Source organism: Penicillium cinerascens (genome assembly GCF_028974065.1).
Source record: "Penicillium cinerascens strain IBT 15544 chromosome Unknown scaffold_4_segment0_segment1, whole genome shotgun sequence".
Lineage (NCBI taxonomy): Eukaryota > Fungi > Ascomycota > Eurotiomycetes > Eurotiales > Aspergillaceae > Penicillium > Penicillium cinerascens.
Window position 1 is genome coordinate 203,004 of NW_026695298.1, and position 19,857 is coordinate 222,860.

The window sequence follows — 19,857 nt, forward strand, 5'->3', positions numbered from 1 at the left end:
GATGGGCGGGTCGACATATCCAGTACCAAAGGTACCTCGAGTACGTGCTCCACCTTGTCTACTTGTCATCCACCTCGCGGATCTTGTATTCAAACATTCGATTCGAAGGCACCGAGTGCTCGTTTTGCAACTTATCGGCAGACTCGGCGCCGGCTGCCGGCACACGGTATTCAAATCTCTTGCCGGGAGCTGGAACCGATCCATCCGGTAGAGCGTACGGGAAGGGCAGATATTCGGGCATAAGGCCCAATTGCACCAGCGCGGTGGCCTGGTCCCATGCAATGTGTTCATGATACAGTCGATCACCACGGATGTTGACCACCGAAGTAAAAGGAATTCGAAGCGCTTTACCGGTCGCCGGAATTCCTGGCAGTCTTAGCAAGCGTGAGACTCGAGTCAGAGGGAACGAAAATCGGCATCACTCACAGCCAGTCCATTTGCTTATTATGAGTGAGACAGAAGATGAACTCGTCCACGATTCGATCGGTGCCCACCGTGCGGCTAATTAACTCAAGTGCGGTGTCATCGGGATTGCTATAAATGAAGTGATTGAGGTAGAAATGACTCAGGCGAGTTCGCCCGATGCCTCCTGTTAGCTGTGTCTGGTCAGTATATAATATGATTCTATTGCAATTCCGTTGAAGCAGCTCGTACCGTGGGAACGTGGTTCACGTATGGTTCCTGGACCATCGTCGCCATAGTCTTGTCGACCGACCGATCGCCAAACTCATAGTAGGTGTGTTCATCCCAGATCGCCTCGAGGTCAAAATAAGGCCCACCGAGATGCTTCTTGAGGAACCCTAGACTGCGAGTGTGGGCTACACTCGCCGTCGAGATTTTAAAGTCTGGATGTCCGGGGACTATGAAGCCGGGAGAAGCCACATCGATATACCGGTGTGTCTGGCTCAGTCCCTGAGCTGGAACTTCCACCCCGTTCAGTGCATGCAAGAGAGATGGCCTTTCTTCAAAGGTTCCCCAAGAGTCAAAACAAACTGCCACTGCTAGAGTTTTATCAACCTTCATAATATCTGGCAAAATGACAGCGAAAGGAGGGGCATAGTCTGTCCTGGAACCGTAGACTAAAAAATCATCAGCACACGTCTCTGGGCTGAAAAGCCAGAAGATCGGCATACTTATGAGGCCAAACGTGTCTCTGACCGTACAATCCTCCAGATTTGCCAATCCGTCTTTGGCTATCTTGATCACGTCCCGCACCTTGACCGGGTCTTTGCTAGAGTCTGCATTCAAGGTGATCTGGACCACCGAAAAACTCTCCTCGGCCCATTTCTGGAGAGGCACTGGGTCGAGACTGTCATTATATTTCTGGCAATCTGCGTAGGATGAAGGCCGAATGAGGATCAGACCTGGTCCTCGTTCACAGCGCGAGAGGGGACGCTGAAGGACGATATTGGACTCGAGTTCCATTGGCTGGGAAAAGGTCAACTCGTTGAAATTTATATTAAACTAGTGAACGAGCTGGCGCGTCTCGTTTAGAGAATAGGCCAGGATCAAAGCTTTGACGAGGTTCAATTGCAATTGCCGAGGTGCTGATAAGTGTCGCCGCGAAACATTACAAACCCCACTTCTGTAGAACCTTTGGGCCACTCGCAGCAGCGAGATGACCATGCATTGGCTCTTTGTTGTAGCTCGAGTGTTTTTATTGAATTTTCTACTAGTCTTTTCGGCTGATAGGAATCGTTTAAGATGACTGGACTCGTGTATGTGCGCACGTGACCGGTTGGTGACCGACTTGGGAAGCTCCGCATTTACCTCTTCTTTTGCTTCGAGCTGCTTGCGCTGCGACTTTGGTGGCGCCATTTTTTCGGGCGATTTGATCAACGGCATTCAACAATACACCCTCAACGGTAGAGAGCAGACTCTTCGCCATCCTCTTGTCTTCTCTACACTCCGATCTTCGAGCAATCGCATCCGCTTCGAGCTTCCTCCACAATGAACGCCCTCGTACAGACCTCTCTCTCCGACGTCGAATCCAAGCTCAATGTGCTCCTTACCACACTTACCACCTCCCCGGCTGCCGCAGGCGCACCAGCCGCAGCGGTCGCCCTGCTCGAGGCCGACGGCACACTAACGTCATCCATCGACACACTTAGACGGCACCAAGAGAATTATGCAAGAATTCTGCGCCTCCGAGCGGAGGCGGATCAACTGGAGGACCGCGTGAAAGGCATCGTCCGAGACATTGAGGAATTTGATAGAGAGATCCGGACGGCCTGCGGCGACGACGACGATGAGGAGGAGAGCGAAAGTGATCAGGACTCCGAGGGAGAGGATGAGATCCGAGCGAAGAAGCTGGCTTCTCGCAAGGAGATTGATTACCGACTTCTCTTGGATTTTGCGCGTCGCATCAGCAAATACAACAACGAGGCCGCCGCCGATGCAGCCAATGGGGCCGCAGACAAAGGCCAGGGATCGCGACCACGGATTACAAACAAGGACATCACAATGGCGGGTACCAATGGAGAGCCGACGGCGGAGGAAGGTGCCGAGCCGGTATCGTCGGTGACGAAGAGTGCGACACAGTGGCTGGATGACTCGGCGAATGTCACTCGCGAGGTATACATGTTGCCGTACCCGATGGAAGAGCGGATCCGCATGGGGCTTATGGGCCAAGTTCAACTCGCAGCTGGGAACGACCCTGACAAGGAAGTTGAGCGACTGATACGGGAAGCGGAGGGTCTCGGAGCAGCCGAAGCACCCGCTCCGGCGCCAGTGGTGGACACAAGGCAGGACGAAGCTGCGAAGGCTGCGGCTCAGGCTGGATCCTCAGCCGGTGCAACACTGCCTCGGCCTTCTGGACATGCCCCAGCCCCGGCATCAAAACCAAAGCCGAAGGCCACTTTGGATCTTGATCTTTACGATCCCGACGACGACGACATCTGAGCATTTCAAGCGGACCGGCCTTGCAATCCTTTACTATGGTACCAACCCCATGCCAGCTACACGGCTAGCTCGTAATTAATCTCAAAAGCATTTCATGAATTGGTCTCGTTTCCATTCTAGACCAATGATATCTCCAGAAAGTATTTCAAGAAAGTATTGCGCCTCAAATACCTACATCTTATGCACCCAAGACTTGGCCGTCCACCCTCGGAACTTCTTTCCATAAAAGTAGCATGGGATGGCAAAGAGACACCACAGCGTTGCCAGACACATGTTCAACATGATCGGTTTCACAAACCCGCTCTCATCGATCCACACGGTGATGAACTTGCTGAAGCCGTATCCCCAGAGATTCTTATTGACGGTGATGGACACGAAAATCGAACCTGCGACGGGCTTGTAGCTGTCGACGGCGTAGGTGCTGACGATGGCTGGGAGGGCGGCAACTTGAATTCCAGCGGCCGTGTAGCCGACGATGACAATCACCTGGGGCAAATTAGCAACCGCTTCTACCGGTGAGACTCGGAACTTACCCGCCAATCCCATTTATACTGGTATCCAAAGGCCACGACAAAGTTTCCGATGATCATGATCGCCACGTAAATTGTCATGGCCGGCAGTCGCATTTCCGGCTCTCGAATACCCTTGTTCTTCCGAGTGGACTTCATCGAGATCCAATCCGAGAGAAGGCCATTGGTGGCCAAGCCGATGAAAGCTCCAATGAGAATGGCAAAGTTGAAGAAGCCGATCGTTTGGCTGTTGAAGTTGTACGGAGGCACCGCGAAGACCTGACTCTGCGTCAGATTCAGCGTTAGGAAACAACTGGCCGACCAGGACACCACGAAGGCTGCGAGCTCGACGATGGGAAAGGTCAACATCTTCCATGGGATCCAAAAGCTGACCAGGACGGTCTTGATGTTGTTTCCGTCCAGCTGCCATAGCTTGAACTGTTTCTTCGAGGGCGTGCCACGGTGCAAATATGGATCTCGCTCAGTGGCATTTTCCACAGTCACATTTTCCTGCTGGGTGACCTCGACTGGCTTCTCAGGCTCACCATCAGAGGTGGGTTCGGCGTGTCTTTCATTTCTGGCTTCATCGGGATGAACTCGGTGCCACTTGGTTTCTGGGAAGAGGAAGATCTGGAAGAGCAGGACCACTCCAAGGATGCCAACGTTCAACCAGAAGAAGCTGCGCCAGCCAACGTGATCCGCCATGGGACCAGCGACAATAGGGCCGACCTAATGAACGTCAATGACAATGACCACTTCGACCACCTTCGGCCATTCTTACCATCAGCGACCCAAAGTAGGCTGTAAAGTACAATGTGTTGTACGCACCACGCTCATGAAGAAACATGATGTCGGTGATGATCTCGGGCTGAGAGGTCTAGAGAGAGATCAGCGCAAAAAGCTATCCAGACATGGAATTCAGACTGACCTCGGCTGGACCGGCACCAAATCCATTGAGAACACACGCGCCCATATAACTGCCGTATGAAGTGGCGAGCGCACGCCAGATATTGCTGACGAGACAAATCAACGTCGAGAAGATTAGGACCGGTCGTCGGCCGTAGGAAGTCTGAATGGGGATCCTGGCAGTTTGAGTTAGCTAGAATGGCATCTTGAAATGGGTGACCATCTTACCAGAAGAAGTTGCTGAAACCAAGTACCAAAATACAAACACCGGTAAACTGTACCACACTGGCCAGGTCGGAATTGAATGCCGCCATCAATTGGGGGAACATGGGCGCCAGAGCGAGGGGGCCGAAGCCTTGACTGAATGAAGTTGCCGTGGATATGGCCATGGCACTCATTTTCCAAAAGCGGTTCCAATTCTAGAGAGGACGGAGCGATTAGGAAAGGGATGGTAGGCAGTCGATGGCCGGGGAGAAACATACCAATGGATCGTGCGGGTCTTGCGACGGCTGGGGAACCAGCACGCGGTCGGATTTGGCCGAGGATTTGACGAAGTGATGAGTTCCGACATCAGCCATGATCTCCGTACCCGGATAGATGGTCGTCCCCAGCTCCTCCTCGATCCTAGTCATGATTAGATCGGCAATAGGCCGACAAAAACGAAGAATGCATACCGGTGCAGAGCCTAGAGATCGATCGCGGTTAGCTTGCGCCCCCTGATACGAGAGAGAAAAGGACGTACGCCTTCGTCATAGTTCATCTCCATAACGGGCCGATTCGCCTAGATGGCGAGGTCAATCAACGAAAGAAAGGTAGCTTTCGCGTGATTCGGACCTTTCGGAGAAAGGGGTTTGAGCTAGATTTAAGGACGCAATCAAACTCGGTGCAACACTGCAGGTGCGGAATTCCGCCGGGAATTTCAAGCTCGACATTTACCGGTGGCCAAGGGGGGGGGGACGGCGTGCAAGGTAGACACCGGAGCTTGGATGCACCGTGGTGTGGCGCACCCGGCACCGTCCTTGATCTACGAGCCGCCAGTTGGGTGTTTCCGCTTGAACTGGTGAAATGGTACAGTAAACCAGTCGCCGGTCTAGATAGCGAGCCATGTTTTTGACAGCCCCCTCCAAAAGCACCCACTACCCCGGGTTTCCACATATCGACCCCGGATTTCTCCCCGCACGTCCCGGGCCTCTCATTTGCTTGTCCAACTTACTAACTTTCAGCCATCGCCTATCGTTGCCACAACGCACCCTCTTCGGCAATCCCCCGCGGCATCTTGCCGTACTTGTGGGGCAGTAGACTGGCACGAGTCGCCATCTCGTCGATGATAATGGTGTCGTCATGATAAGGGGATGTTTGGGACCACGCTGCTCAATCGAATTTAAAGATAGGGGAGCTTCCTAGCGCTGGTCGGCAGATAGCTATGTCAGACATGCCGAACGCTTCGTCAACGGCGGTTCACGATACTCAAGGTTGGCTTCGCGGCTGGATCATTAGAGCGCATCTGCCGACCGTGTTGCAACTGACCCCCGAAACTAGTCCAGATCGATCCAGATTGATCTCATGTACTCCATAGTAGACGTAGAGACCAAAGAAGTCTAGGCCAGTATCGATGAGTCTTCACATTAACACTGGATTATTACTACCCTTGACGGATACATTCTATTGGACTCGAGATTCGTGCAGATCGTATAAAAACGCCCCCAGGTATATCGTGGCTCAAACCACAACGGAGATATTCCGCTTCTCCCTCGGTGCTTTTGCGATGATGTGCCAGCTGCGCTTCCCGGGATCATCGACTCCAAGACGACTGGAGATTCTGGACTGCAGACTCGGTGGCCCAGCCCATGTCTGCCTCCACACCCCGCAGCAGGTCCACAATGATCTGGTGCTCGTCTGTACTCTCTAGACACTGACCCACAGCAAACAATAGCGGAACCATGTACACGCGTACCTCACCCTGTGGGCGTCCGAGAGCGATGCCGCACACTTCGCGACTGCGATACTCTACTTCTTTGGTGACTTCACGGTACCCTTGTAAACGATCAAAGGCGGTGCTCGGAGCGCTGACTGCGTCGGGTGGCCGATTGAGGAGGAGCGCAATCCTTCCGAAATGATAATGCTGCATGGTAGCGGCACACGTCGCCAGGCTATAAAAGACCTCGGGGAATGGCAATTGGCCACCATCGGATGGCTTTGAGAGGTCTCGAGGGTGTTCAATGCGCACACATGGACGGAAAGTCTCGGGGACACCTTCGAACCATGTTTGAAACTCGAAAGAAAGGTCCAGCCAGGTATTCGTGTTAGGGTACGTCTGCTCACTGGCGTCGGCGGACGCACCCGGGGTTTCGGATACGCTGCCTGGTGAAGATCCCGTCCATTGAGCAATTTGAGATTGCTTCGACTTGGCAAGGAAGTTGACCACCTTGGACACGAGCCACGACAGACCGTTCGCAGCTTGGTCTTCCAGAGACAGACCTATTGACCCGCTGTCCACCATATGGAATTTTTCTTGCTCATCAATTGAGATTCCCGCTGCACGCCACAGCGGAAGGTTTCGAGGGTCAAGGTGTGTTTCTGAGCGGGTAAAATAAGACCCAAGGTAGTCCTGGCGAGAAAAATTCCAGAACGAGGCACGGATACCATGAGAGAAGGTGATCGATTCTTTCTGATGTAACCGCAGAAGAGATTCGAACAGAGAATTAATACCGGAGAGATGTCTGTAAGATAGTGTTGTTAGCTGTAGTTCGGATCGGGATTCGGGAGTCCTTGCATGTGCCATTCCTCCCCTTTCGCATCCAAAAGTTTATACAGTGTCAGCAGTGCAATGCTCGCCAGCGTGTCTTCGGCCTTCCGCAGAAAAACAGCATCAATGGAAGTTTGACCGATTCTTTGAGGGGATCGCTTGTTCAGCCATCGCCCGACCAACTCGATCGGGGATTCTAGGACAGCCGAGCTGGACACAATCGTATAACCTCCAGAGGTCGAGGTGTTGAGGTCTGAAGCAGCCAAGTAGTAGTAATTGGCTGCCTTGAGGTACCAGTCGACCTGAGCTGCATTGGGATACGTCTCAGTCGTGGCAGGGCTGCTAAACATGCCGCCTCCAGTGGATGACTTAGCCCCTTTTACTCGCCCAAGCTGCTTTGCCGCTAAAGCTGCAATGGAGTATTTGAGTGACTGGCAGTTGATGGCTCTAATCGGTACCAAGACTGAAAAAAACTTCCCGGCGTCAGAAAGATCCAGCCTAGCTTGATGGTTAGCCGATTGAAATCGCTCGTAGCGAACAACACATACCAGGGAGCGATGACTTGGGTAAAATGGCGAAGGAGAAAAGCGACTTCATGTTCGGTGCCAGTCATGAGTTCAGAGAAGATGTCCTGGAATTCTTCCTTTTCGTTCCGGTGTGACACGCTCTCCGATGAAACCAGATTTTGATAATCAGGCCGATCATTTGAGGTTACAGCATTTGTGGTTTCAAGACCAGAAGAGTATCCCATTGCAGTGTTGGGTGACACGGAATTTTGCAATGTGCCCCTTGGGGATCCACGGCTGTCATGGCCGGACACTCGGTTCACCTTTGGGACATATTGCGGCTCTGGCGTATTCGAGACGGAGAATTGAGATTGCATGGCGGTCATATCTTCCGGTCCCTCTGTCATCTGGAAACCATCCCTTGATTCCAGTGTCACCTCCCGTAGTTCTTCCACTTGCATCTCATGCAGTGGCGAGGCAGAAACATGTTCCTCGCCTCCTCGCCCAGCATTTGCCGCTGTTCCAGATCTGAACTGCGCATCTTGATACGGAGCATACCGGCGTCTCACCGAAGCTCCCTGATCGATGAATTTGCGGGTTTGGACATAACCCGGGCATTCCACTCCCGCCGCGGTGCATCGTTGGCAGTGCGGACGAGTTTCATCACACTGATCATCATCAACCAAAGCCACCCTGATAGTTCACGCGGGCACGAACCTTCAAATGTCTCTTTTTACACCTCTCGCACGCTTTATTGGAGGGAACCCCGGGCATTGTGAGGGCGCGATAAGACCAACTTCACGAGGGTTGAGATCATTGGAGGTGGAGCGCAATAATCTTCCTTAGCACTGACAAGTCGCAACAAGGAAACAAGGACCCCACATCCCGAACGGCAGATAAGCTATAAAGATGGTGGAATCAACGCGACCAACAAAGGGCAAGCTCGCCGTCAAGGGAGATCGTATTATGTAACTCGGTGAACTCTCGGGCCAGGATCGGCATCCCGGGGGTCGCCCGGCCAGTCCATCTTGGACTGTGTTTCGGCCTATCCTTCTGGCAATCTCAGTGAAAATGCTGGGGCAGGTACCGGGCAGCGACAGTCATGTCAGTGTTGCAAGGATTGCGAGGCCATCCATCGAGGCAGACGAGACAGCCGAGCTGAGCTTCCAAACACGAGCATGGCGGTCCTTGAGAAAGACCATTCTACCAGATCCGAACAGAAACGGATTTATCATGATTGGATTCGTAGGTCTAACTCGCTGTTACGTTGAGCTCGCGTTGATACCCTTGGTAAATGCCGGGAAACCACATAAGTTCGTTTGCTCGGAGTATCGCCTTCCCGAAAGCCTAATCGGATGCGGGCCGTGCTGTAGAGCATACCATCCGCAGTGCTTGTCTGCTGTGAATACAGCCTCCAACTTTTCTTATTGTCCGTCCTGCAAAGAAAATGGGTGAGATCGGATACCGCCTTCGTTGCCATTGTCTTCAGCACCGACCAATTCTCGAGATGCAACTCCTGGAAGTTTCATTCCGAAGAACGGGGCCACTCTCTAGAGAAACTCCAGCTATACAGGGATCTCCGTTGACGGGACATGATCACCCCGAGAATCGCCGCCGCGACCTTTTCTATTGGGGAGAGGATGACTTCGGCACTGAGTACCCAAACAATCCCCCGAGGTGTTCAGACTGAAACATGTAGCTTCGAGCGTACCTCAATTCTCATTAGCCGAGAGAAGGGAATTTTTGTCAGTGCGTCGAACTGTTCAAGATCTCCCAGGTCATCGACCTACATGACTGGAAAAGTCGAGGGATAGCACCATCCTGATCTCATTTAAATATGCAGTCCGAATGAGAGGTGTTATACGGTTAAACCGATCCAAACCTTGGAAGACTCTTTGTGTAACGAACGCATGAACTACCGGGCCGGGATTGGCAAGGAGCCTGAGCAAGTAGATAGTGAGCCATGTTGATCTACAAGCTATCGAGCATACATCAATCGAGCATCAGCAAATCAGACATCAATCGCAAGCAAAAAAAGGAACCTCCAACGCTTGGCGAAATATAGACTCTAGATTGAAGTCGGACAGAGATATCCCCATCTGCACGGAGCCGACGGGTCAACAGCAAAACCACAACGACAAAACCTCTTCCCCAACCTCCATGTTTGACGTAGCGTAAGGAGGTTACATGCATGATAACCCCGCCGGTATGGCTTTTCATTCTCCACACGGCAACCCACGAATCTTAGGCCTTCCCCACTCGGGCTTTTCGCCAATCCTGGCCCGAAGTCGATAAAGATCAGCACACGGCCAGGAACCCAGTCCGGTACCAATATGATTTGATTGCATTTCGTGTTGCGCCGATTTCTCTTTCGGGCATCGCAAATGCCTATCGCTGCGGCCAATGCCGCTCCGAGAGTCGCTCAGGCGTGGGCAAATTAGAAGGCCCGCGTTAGTGCAGAACGCACCTCCACAAGCTGGCCACAGATGTCACACCCGTTGCAGATTGGCCGGGGGCACGATGTGACCTAAACCGAATGATCCCAAATAAATGGGATTTTTCGCTCCTTTTTGGTCCGAACTGCATTTCAACCAAAACAGGGGATGTGGAATGCTTCCCCGCGATTGTAAATAAGGAAGCTTCGATCTGCAGACGCGTGCAGTGCCTTGATCTCAAAACTATCTCGAAAACAAACGACGTGGAAAGTCTTGGCTCGCGTTATTTACTCGAGCCCACTATGCTTCCACAAATTCTCCTCCCGCGTGCGGAGGCACTTGCCATTGCAGCGGCCCTGTACGGCTCTGTTGCGCTCGGGACCCAGGATGCCCCCAACGGCAAGGTCGATATCCTGGAATTTGTCGATCCTTTGATCGGAACGTCGAATGGAGGTGCGCTATCAGAATTACCAGCATTGGCGTCAATCAACTGATGGGGATCTGCAGGCCATGTGTTCGCAGGCGCAACTTTGCCATTCGGTATGTTCAAAGCTGAGGACTCATGACAATAGCTAATAAGATTAGGAATGGCCAAAGCCGTTGCCGACACAGTAGGCGAGAACCAGGCCGGCTTCGCCTGGGATACGTCGGTCGTGACGGGTTTCTCCCATATGCATGACTCTGGCACCGGTGGCGTACGTGATATTCCTATACCTCGACCCCCCAAAAAATAGACTCCTAACTCTCACAGTCTCCATCTCTGGGAAATTTCCCGATCTTCGCCCAGCCCGCCTGTCCGAATGACGATATCAACCAATGCAAGTGGCAGCAGACAGATCGAGCCGTTGCATGGGAAAAGGATTCGGTGGTGGCAAATCCCGGATACTTCAGCATCGCGCTAGCCAACGGTGTGAAAGCCGAAATGACCACGACCAATCGGTCTGCCCTGTATCGTTTCACCTTTGATGGATCGTCCGAGTCTCTCAGCCCGGTGATTCTGGTCGATTTGATGGATCTGCCGCAGTCCCGTACAAATGGCACTGCTGCCGTGGACCCCAATACGGGACGGTTGACAGGAAACGGCACATTCAGTCCCAGTTTCGGTATTGGTAACTACGACCTCCATTTCTGTGTTGATTTCAAGGGAGCCGATCTTCGGGACACGGGTGTCTGGTCGAAGAATCGGGCCAACTTCACCGTTGAAAAAGTGAAGGTCACGGCCGACGGCGTCGACTCGCCTGCTACCCTATCTGTTGGTACTTTTGCCCGCTTCAAGAGCCCCGCGAATAATACAATGATGGCTCGTGTCGGTGTGAGCTTCATGAGTGTCAGCCAAGCATGTGCCAACGCCGAGCGGGAGCAGCCCGACTTTGACTTTGACGGTACTGTTGCCGCAGCCAAGTCCGCCTGGAGGAAGAAGTTGGATGTTATTTCGGTGGATGCGGAGGGTGTCTCCAAAGACCTGCAGGAGGTCTTCTGGAGCGGAGCCTACCGAGCTATGATCAGCCCCCAGGATTACACTGGTGAAAACCCTCTTTGGAAAAGCGATGAGCCTTACTATGACAGCTACTACTGGTAAGCAAATGAGGCTGAATAAAGCTATTTTCTCTGTTTCTCTGTTTTGGCTAACAGTGACATGTTTCTAGTATATGGGACTCGTTCCGCAGCATTCACCCTCTGCTGACCTTGCTGGATCCTGTCTCGCAGTCTCTGATGATGCGAAGTCTTGTCGACATCTACCGGCACGAGGGCTACTTCCCTGACTGCCGCATGTCTCTCTGCAAGGGTTACACCCAAGGCGGTTCTAACGCAGACGTGCTGATGGCCGATGCCTATCTAAAGAAGGTGCCAGGTATTGACTGGGACACTGCCTACGAGGGTGTGGTCAAGGACGCCGAGGTCGAGCCCAGAAACTGGGATGTCGAAGGCCGTGGTGGGTTGCACAGCTGGAAGGGTCTTGGATTCATCCCCACTGACGACTTCGATCCCTACGGCACTGGTACCCATACTCGCAGTATTTCGCGCACCGTGGAGTACGCATACGACGACTTCTGCGTTGCCGAGATGGCCAAAGCATTGGGACACGAGTCCGATTATGAGAAGTATCTGGAACGCTCTGGCAACTGGATCAATATGTTCAAGGCCGACCAAAAGTCGAGCATTAACGGCGTCGACACCGGCTTTACCGGTTTCTTGCAGCCTCGCTACATTAATGGAACTTGGGGCTCTCAGGATCCCATTTTCTGCAGTCCACTGCTCGACTTTACATCCTGCTACCTGAATCCCGATGGCCACGAGACCTACGAGGGAAGCGCCTGGCTATATACGTTGTAAGTTCTATTCGTTTCATCCTAATTTGGGTGATATCTTTAACAGCCCTCTCAGTTACGCCCCGCACGATATGGGATCCTTGGTCACTGCCCTGGGAGGAGCGAAGGAGTTTGCCAAGCGACTGACCTTCCTTCACGAGTCGGGTCTGCTTTACGTGGGTGACGAGCAAGCCTTCTTGACCATTTATCAATTCCACTACGCCGGACGTCCCGCTCTTTCGGCCAAATACAGCCACTTCTACATTCCATCGCAATTCAACACGACTTACGCCGGTATTGCAGGCAACGATGACAGTGGGGCGATGGGCTCGTTCGTGGTGCTGAGCATGATGGGTCTGTGGCCTGTTCCTGGGCAGGATGTCTACCTCATTACTCCGCCTTACTTTAAGGAATTGAGCATCACCAACTCTCTCACGGGCAAGGTCTCCACCATCCGCAACGTCAACTTTGATTCCAGCTACAAGTCAATCTACATCCAGAGCGCCAAGTTGAATGGCAAGCCATGGTCCAAGAACTGGCTCACTCACGACTTCTTTATCGAAGGCGGTGTTCTTGAGTTGGAGCTGGGAGAGAAGGAGAGCCAATGGGGAACTCATGTAGAAGATCTTCCTCCCAGTCTCAGTGACTATCCGTGATTGTGAGCTTTCAGGTTTCGTATGCGAAAGTGCGTGTCTATAGCATGAAGTTTTGCCCGAAACATACATAGTCACTATTCCACAAATCTTTTTTCCTTTCGACATCCATGGATATACTCTTCTTCGTTCTCAATCTGCCAATCTACCTTCTACCACGTTCCCTCCCAAGGTGACTCGGTCGTTCATCGATTCATCTGATATGATCCCGTAACTCCCGATTTTTCCACACACGTATGTCTATTGACTTCCAAGTTTCCAATTCCAATGCGACCTCCTTCATTTCACTCTACTTCTATTGATCGTTCTTTCTCTGCAGACACTACGGGGTCGTCAGTAACTGTTTACCTGGATTATCAGGCGTCAATCGGAGCTTCTCGTCCAATGTGAGTGCCATTTATTCTACTCCACTTCTCCCACACATCATTGAACGGGTCTGAGATGGCCTTTTAGATGCATAATAGTGATATAACCATGGCTTCTGTGTTGCCTGCACAGAGACCGAATCGTGGCGAACATGAGGATGATGCGCGCACTACGGCCGAGCAGGCATGCGGGGAATGCCGTCGCAGGAGTTCTAAAGTGAGTCTCAAGGTCTGCAAGTGAGATCTCACTGACATGCTGGAAGTGCGATCGTGTGGTACCAATGTGTGACCCGTGCCGCAAGCTTGACCGGCGATGCATTTATGAGAGACAAGAGAGGACACCACTCACTCGGCGCTACCTCACCAAAGTGGAGAGTGAACTGGCACGCACCAAGGCGTTGTTACAGCAGCTCATGCCTGATTCGGAGAATTCTCTCCAAGTGAACTTTGGTGCCCCAATCGAAGAACCAGGCCATGCATCTCACTCAACAGAGATTCCCGGGTCTCAACTCCTGAACAATCCCGAGCCGGGTCACAGACGGACGGAGACTATAGTGCATCCTGCAAGCCCCGAATCTCGAACTCAGCATTCTACCCCGAGCCGAACCGACAATGTGGGACGCATTTATCAACTGCCGATACAACAAGTCACCTCCCATCGTGACCCGCAACATTGGTCGCCTGTCTCTGAGAGACGACCGAAGGCACCATCTGTCTTGTCGCTGGAGACCCTAACCTCGCCTAGTAATTTCGAGTGGGATGAAAGGAACGGGAACCTTAGCGGTGAAAAGTTCGTTGATGGCATGGCCAGCTTGACTAGTGCGTCCCATGAGGGCGGTTATCTAGGTTAGGATTATACTCATTCTTTCTTTTGATCATGATACTGAGTTCAAGCCAGGGGTTGCATCTGGTGCTGGATTACTGCGCATCACCGAAACTGGATCCCATGAGACAAACGAAACTTCAGGTTCAGAGCAATATGCCAGGATGGCAAATCGTCCGACCTCAAGCATCCCCTTTGTGCTGAATTCTCTGGGTCAGTTGGAACCTTTTGTGGATGCTTATTTCTCTCTCTTCCACCCATCATACCCCATCGTACATGAAGCAACCTTCCGAGCTCAGTTTATGGAGGTCATTCCCCGGCCAACCGGAAATGCCTGGCAAGTTTTGCTTTTCATAGTGGCGGCGGTGGGAGTGTGGAGCGCAGCGAGAGAACCGACCACTGTTGACCTTGGGCTTTTTGAGGCTGCCAAGGCGCGACTCTCCATTGATATGCTGGAGACTGGAAACCTGATCCTCGTGCAAGCTCTCACCTTAATTTCGAATTTTATGCAGAAGAGGGACAAGCCGAATTCGAGCTACAACTATACAGGCCTCGCACGCCGAATTGCGATGGGTATCGGTCTACACAAAGAACTTCCAACCTGGGGAGCTAGCCTTTTTACAACTGAGATGAGACGGCGGATCTGGTACTGCCTCTATATTTTTGATGTCGGTGCAATCATCACCTTTTCACGGCCGCTCGACTTCCCAGATGATAGCATCGATGTGGGACTTCCAATGAACGTCCACGATACGGTCAGTGCTTCAATACTGCATGTGCAAGTTGCTTGCTAACTCTGGCTTCAGGACTTTACACAGGGAGCCAAAACCATGCCGTGTTCTGCTAACGAGACAACCGTATACACCCATCTGCGTGCTCAAGCGACCTTTCATAAAGCGACCTGTCAAATCTACTCCAAGATAATCTCCTCGCCATTCCCGACCGCCTCAGAGCTCCTCGACATGGACGATAGGCTTATCGGATGCTGGCTACGTAGCCTACCTTCGTTCTTTCAAGAGTCGGTCCCCCAAGGGCTCAGATTCCGGCTCTGTCACTCGATATTACAATGGAGATATCGAGACTTCCGCATTCTCATGTACCGGCCCTTACTGGTTGACCGACTCATGGCACGATCGGAGCGGGATGCTGCTCAGGATGACGATGCTCAAGTCAACGTTACCATTCAACGGTGTCTGGACGCAGCCCGTGAGTCCGTGGAGCTCATCTCTACTTTCTGGGCTCAAGAACAACAGAGTATGATGGCCTGCTGGTACGGGCTATACGTCTTGTTTCAAGCGGTTCTCATTCCGGTCATTTGTCTGCGCAATGATCCTCAGGCATCCCTGGCGGCCGGATGGCGTGAACAGATTCACCAAGCCATAAGGGTCCTTGACTCTATGTCGATCCTCAATCCGACTGCACTCCGATGTCTGTCGGTTCTTCGGGACCGATGCGGGACATATCTCGACACTTCGGATGATGGATGGGACCAGCCGACCGAGGAGTTGCCGCAGACGCAGCTGGCACATCTTTATCCTTTGATGTGGCCGACACTGGAGATTGCACAGCTTGACGGGATGGATTCGGTTCTGTAATTATTCCCCCAAGTTTCTCCTGGGATTTTCGGTATACTGACCGTATTACAGACAAGAGTCAACGATCATGGACTTTATGAATCAACTGCCGGGAGTGGAATGAGCTTTGCGACCGATTTCAGACCAAAAGGGAAAAGATTAACGGTCTATTCATGCTATTTTTGACTAAGAAATGAATGCTATGGCATTAAACACCTTCACCTTGACTCAGGGCAAAGTGTAACCACCGTCGATGATGATGTCTGCACCAGTCATGTAGCTGGATGCGTCCGAAGCACAGAACACGTAGGCCTGGAAACACGGTTAGCTCAAAGAGATTCAAGCTGCTTTGATCGACAGTCACTTACCCCCTTCAGCTCATAGGCTTGCGCCATGCGCTTGGCAGGAATCATATCATACCACTTGGCACGCCATTCCTCGGGGTGAATGTCGAGGATCTCTGTCGCGATGAAACCTGGGGAGATGCAGTTGACACGGCAGAAGTCTACCCACTCGACCGATAAGCACTTGGCCATTTGCACGACACCGGCCTTGGAGGCGTTGTACTGTGTCGAGTCAGCAATTCAATGCCGTCCCTGGGGAACAACTGTAGTATACTCACGGCGGCCTGCTTCTGGGGCACATTGACCAAAGTAGCGCTCACGGAAGCCGTAAAGATAACGTTGCCATGACCCTGCTGCTTGAAGATGCGCGCTGCAGCCTGAGCAGAGTAGAAGGCACCGTCGAGGTTGACCTTCATGATCTCGCTCCACTGACCGGGAGTATAGTCTTCGGCGGCAACGCAGCTAACAATGCCGGAGTTCGCGACGAGAATGTCAAGTTTTCCAAAATCCGTGGCTATCCTTTGGATGACAGTCTCAATCTGTTTCTGGTCGGTGACGTCGGCCTGGTACGCGGCTGCTCGCACGTTGTTCGCATTCGCGATCTCGGCGGCGGCAGCATCGGCCGTCTTGGATGAGTTGTAGATTATAGCAACCTGAACGAGAATTAGACGATTGAACTTTCCAATATCACAGCATAGCATGGGTCACACATTAGCACCGGCTTCGGCCAGTCCCCGAGAAACCTCGAGACCGATTCCACGAGCACCGCCAGTTACGACGGCGACTTTGCCCGTCAGGTCGAAGGCCTTGGTGACGTGCTGGTTCTGGGGCTGCGCGAGGACCATCTTGACTGTACGTGGAATGAATATACAACTGGCCTGGGCTCAAGGAGCTTGTTTCTAATTAATTGCTAGCCAGATAAAATGCACCTGAGGCCGGTTTGTGATGCTCTGGAGTAATACTCGCCCGTTTCCCCGCATCGGGGCTTCTCCGATCGGACGACTGTGTCCGCGCGGGTCCAAGTCGCTCGTACTCCAATCTCCATTCCCCTCCTCAAATGGGTTCGGTAGCATGACGAGGTGTGTAGAAGCTGGGCTCTATTCTGGTTATTTCAAATGTGTTAGTGAGGCTCTGGCTGCGCGAGCTCCTTCGTGGGCCCACCAGCCTCCTGTACTCCGCATGTGCATCCCTCAACTAGACGTCCATGTAATCTATAAGTATTGATAAGTTTTACGGTGACTTGACTATAAGGGATTGGAAACGTTTGAAAAAATGAGGCTGACTTATGTTTCGGACTGTTGAGAATAAAGAAGAACCTCCAATAGACACGGTTCAAATATTGCGTGTTCCAGCTATGCAAGCCTACGCGTGAGCCCGATTGACCTCCACGTATAGGCTTGCTACAATGCGTGCAAGGCAGGTGTCATTCACCTGGCCAAATCACTCGCCGTGGAATGGGCTGAATTCGCCCGTGTGAACTGCGTCAGCCGTGGGTACGTCGACACGCCAATCAGTGGAAACTATCCCTTTGAGATAAAGGAGACTCGGTACAGTCTCATTCCCCTCAAGCGGGATACCGATCCACGCGAGTTGAAGGGCGTTTATCAGTATCTTGCCAGTGACGTTAGCACATGCACAACAGGATCCGACATGGTGGTCGATGGAGGATACACATGCCGGTAGATGAGATGGAAAAAAAAAACACAATTTGCTTGATGGCTATACATAAATTCTGGAACATAAATCATGATAGATGGAATAAACATTATCAAAAATGAATAAAGGCCAAGTGCTGTATGAGCAATAAATAACTAGGGATTTGACACTCACGGCTTGGGAAGAATAACCCAGTGCCCTTGCGGACACAAACACAGATTGCACCATGTAATTGAGCTTAAGCAAGGGTGAATTCAGTCCAATATTCCATTTAACAACTGAGTCAAGTGGTTGGCGAGGTGGAACAAGCTGCAGAGGATGGCCCGGTACTTTCGCAATCGGCGAGGATTGGATCATCGCTTGAAACCCAATTTGTCAAAGGGCAGCTTAAACCTCTGTGGAATTTCATAAGTCCGGTCTATTCACTAGAATACTCTGCGACTTCTGTGCTCTGTCTGGAGATGGAGATTGACGTGCATGCCCCACCCGGAGTGCACCGTCCGTAGAGCGTTCGGCAACGGAGTGGGGAGTCCGTGGAGCATCACACGGCGGGGAAAAGGTACAGAGCGGGTCCAAAATGTCCCAAGGTTTCTTCTACTTAACGTAAGTAGACTTCTTTTCTTGGCTATTCTTTTCTCAAAGAATCATGGTAAGTATACTTCAGGTCCTCATCCTACAGCCCTCTAATCTCGGGACTTGTCTCAGGAGACGAACCGTTCTTTTGTTCTACGCGCCGTCAAAGACGTTGTCCTCGAAGACCGCCCAGTTCCGGTGTTAAAGGGCCCTTGGGATGTACGGGTCCACGTCGCCCAGACCGGTATCTGTGGAAGCGATGTACACTATTGGCAGCGAGGACGTATCGGAGGTAGGTAATCTCCAAGGCGAACTCATTTGAACTGACTGACACGCCCCATGAGTAGACTTTATACTGAGCTCTCCCATCGTCCTCGGCCATGAAAGTTCCGGCACTGTTGTCGAGGTTGGGTCTGCAGTGAAGAATGTCAAGGTGGGCGATCGAGTCGCCATAGAACCGGGTGTGCCGTGTCGACGGTATTTGTGCCATATACACTTTCAAGATATCAATAGCTAAAGGATTCCAGCTGCGACTACTGCCGTAGCGGCTCGTATAATCTCTGCCCCGACACCGTCTTCGCCGCAACTCCCCCTCATGACGGCACCCTTTCCAAATACTACAACACGCAGGCGGACTACTGCTATCCGCTGCCCGCACACATGAACATGGAGGAAGGTGCTCTCGTGGAACCGGTAGCTGTCGCCGTGCAGATCACCAAGGTGGGCAAAGTAAAGCCCAACCAGACGGTTGTGGTCTTTGGCTGCGGGCCCATCGGACTACTCTGCCAGGCCGTGAGCAAGGCATACTCGGCGAAGAAGGTGATCGGTGTCGATATCAGTCAGTCACGGGCAGACTTTGCCCGCACATTTGGCGCAGATGATGTGTTTGTGCCTCCCGTGAAGCCTGAGGGCAAAGAAGACACCGTGTGGAACGAGGAAGTGGCGCATATCATGAGGGGGAAGTTCAATCTGGGTGAAGGCCCCGATGTTGTCCTGGAAGCGACTGGAGCCGAGGCATGCATCCAGACCGGAATCCACTTGACCAAGAAGGGCGGCACCTATGTGCAAGCCGGTATGGGACGTGAGGTGAGTTGATCTGGTCCGGCTTGGGCAAACGTACAGACTGACACCGATAGAACGTCGTCTTTCCCATAACCACCGCTTGTATCCGTGGCTTGCACATTCGCGGTTCTATCCGGTATACCGTTGGCTGCTATCCGACCGCTGTGGACCTGATCGCCAGTGGAAAGATCGATGTCAAGCGGCTCATCACGAACCGCTTCAAGTTTGAGGAGGCCGAGGAGGCATTTGAGCTGGTGCGGCAAGGAAAGGAGAGCGTGATCAAGGTGATTATTGAGGGCGTTTCGGTATAGTGTTAGGGATGTAGTAAGTAAGCGATGATAGAATGATGCACTGTCTAGAACCAATGAAAGGCTTCGTTGAATGAAAACATTTCATTTCTCTCATTTCTCTGCAGGTAATCCAAACGGAATGATACATAGCCGCTTGAAGAAGTATGTGCGATGCTCTCGAATGAGTGGGATATCTATGTACTTG

General features: G+C 52.1%; 8 protein-coding genes across 8 annotated transcripts; 4 read left to right on the forward strand and 4 right to left on the reverse strand.

The window, feature by feature from the left end:
• Positions 1–58: 58 nt before the first annotated feature.
• N7498_009169 (uncharacterized protein) lies at positions 59–1,425 on the reverse strand (the record flags this gene model as incomplete). Its single annotated transcript, XM_058456225.1, has 4 exons — positions 59–374; positions 427–596; positions 655–1,079; positions 1,134–1,425. The coding sequence occupies 4 exons, from the start codon at positions 1,423–1,425 to the stop codon at positions 59–61; spliced, it is 1,203 nt and encodes a 400-aa protein (XP_058303124.1).
• Positions 1,426–1,950: 525 nt separating this feature from the next.
• N7498_009170 (uncharacterized protein) lies at positions 1,951–2,901 on the forward strand (the record flags this gene model as incomplete). The annotated part of the gene is made up of 1 exon (XM_058456226.1): positions 1,951–2,901. The coding sequence occupies one exon, from the start codon at positions 1,951–1,953 to the stop codon at positions 2,899–2,901; it is 951 nt and encodes a 316-aa protein (XP_058303125.1).
• Positions 2,902–3,072: 171 nt separating this feature from the next.
• On the reverse strand, positions 3,073–5,082 carry N7498_009171 (putative MFS transporter; the record flags this gene model as incomplete). Its single annotated transcript, XM_058456227.1, has 8 exons — positions 3,073–3,387; positions 3,435–4,139; positions 4,192–4,287; positions 4,339–4,492; positions 4,545–4,735; positions 4,799–4,940; positions 4,991–5,001; positions 5,059–5,082. 8 exons carry the CDS (start codon positions 5,080–5,082, stop codon positions 3,073–3,075), a joined length of 1,638 nt encoding a protein of 545 aa, XP_058303126.1.
• A 1,026-nt stretch (positions 5,083–6,108) lies between these two features.
• N7498_009172 (Zn(II)2Cys6 transcription factor domain-containing protein) lies at positions 6,109–8,342 on the reverse strand (the record flags this gene model as incomplete). The annotated part of the gene is made up of 4 exons (XM_058456228.1): positions 6,109–7,036; positions 7,129–7,560; positions 7,611–8,236; positions 8,286–8,342. The coding sequence occupies 4 exons, from the start codon at positions 8,340–8,342 to the stop codon at positions 6,109–6,111; spliced, it is 2,043 nt and encodes a 680-aa protein (XP_058303127.1).
• A 1,963-nt stretch (positions 8,343–10,305) lies between these two features.
• Positions 10,306–12,968, forward strand: N7498_009173 (glycoside hydrolase family 92 protein; the record flags this gene model as incomplete). The annotated part of the gene is made up of 6 exons (XM_058456229.1): positions 10,306–10,456; positions 10,511–10,543; positions 10,589–10,698; positions 10,755–11,578; positions 11,650–12,333; positions 12,389–12,968. 6 exons carry the CDS (start codon positions 10,306–10,308, stop codon positions 12,966–12,968), a joined length of 2,382 nt encoding a protein of 793 aa, XP_058303128.1.
• Positions 12,969–13,439: 471 nt separating this feature from the next.
• N7498_009174 (uncharacterized protein) lies at positions 13,440–15,748 on the forward strand (the record flags this gene model as incomplete). Its single annotated transcript, XM_058456230.1, has 4 exons — positions 13,440–13,547; positions 13,594–14,149; positions 14,229–14,908; positions 14,960–15,748. The coding sequence occupies 4 exons, from the start codon at positions 13,440–13,442 to the stop codon at positions 15,746–15,748; spliced, it is 2,133 nt and encodes a 710-aa protein (XP_058303129.1).
• A 207-nt stretch (positions 15,749–15,955) lies between these two features.
• N7498_009175 (SDR family oxidoreductase) lies at positions 15,956–16,916 on the reverse strand (the record flags this gene model as incomplete). Its single annotated transcript, XM_058456231.1, has 4 exons — positions 15,956–16,039; positions 16,096–16,293; positions 16,350–16,724; positions 16,782–16,916. The coding sequence occupies 4 exons, from the start codon at positions 16,914–16,916 to the stop codon at positions 15,956–15,958; spliced, it is 792 nt and encodes a 263-aa protein (XP_058303130.1).
• Positions 16,917–18,373: 1,457 nt separating this feature from the next.
• On the forward strand, positions 18,374–19,673 carry N7498_009176 (NAD(P)-dependent alcohol dehydrogenase; the record flags this gene model as incomplete). Its single annotated transcript, XM_058456232.1, has 5 exons — positions 18,374–18,376; positions 18,433–18,592; positions 18,648–18,777; positions 18,828–19,386; positions 19,437–19,673. 5 exons carry the CDS (start codon positions 18,374–18,376, stop codon positions 19,671–19,673), a joined length of 1,089 nt encoding a protein of 362 aa, XP_058303131.1.
• Positions 19,674–19,857: the final 184 nt, after the last annotated feature.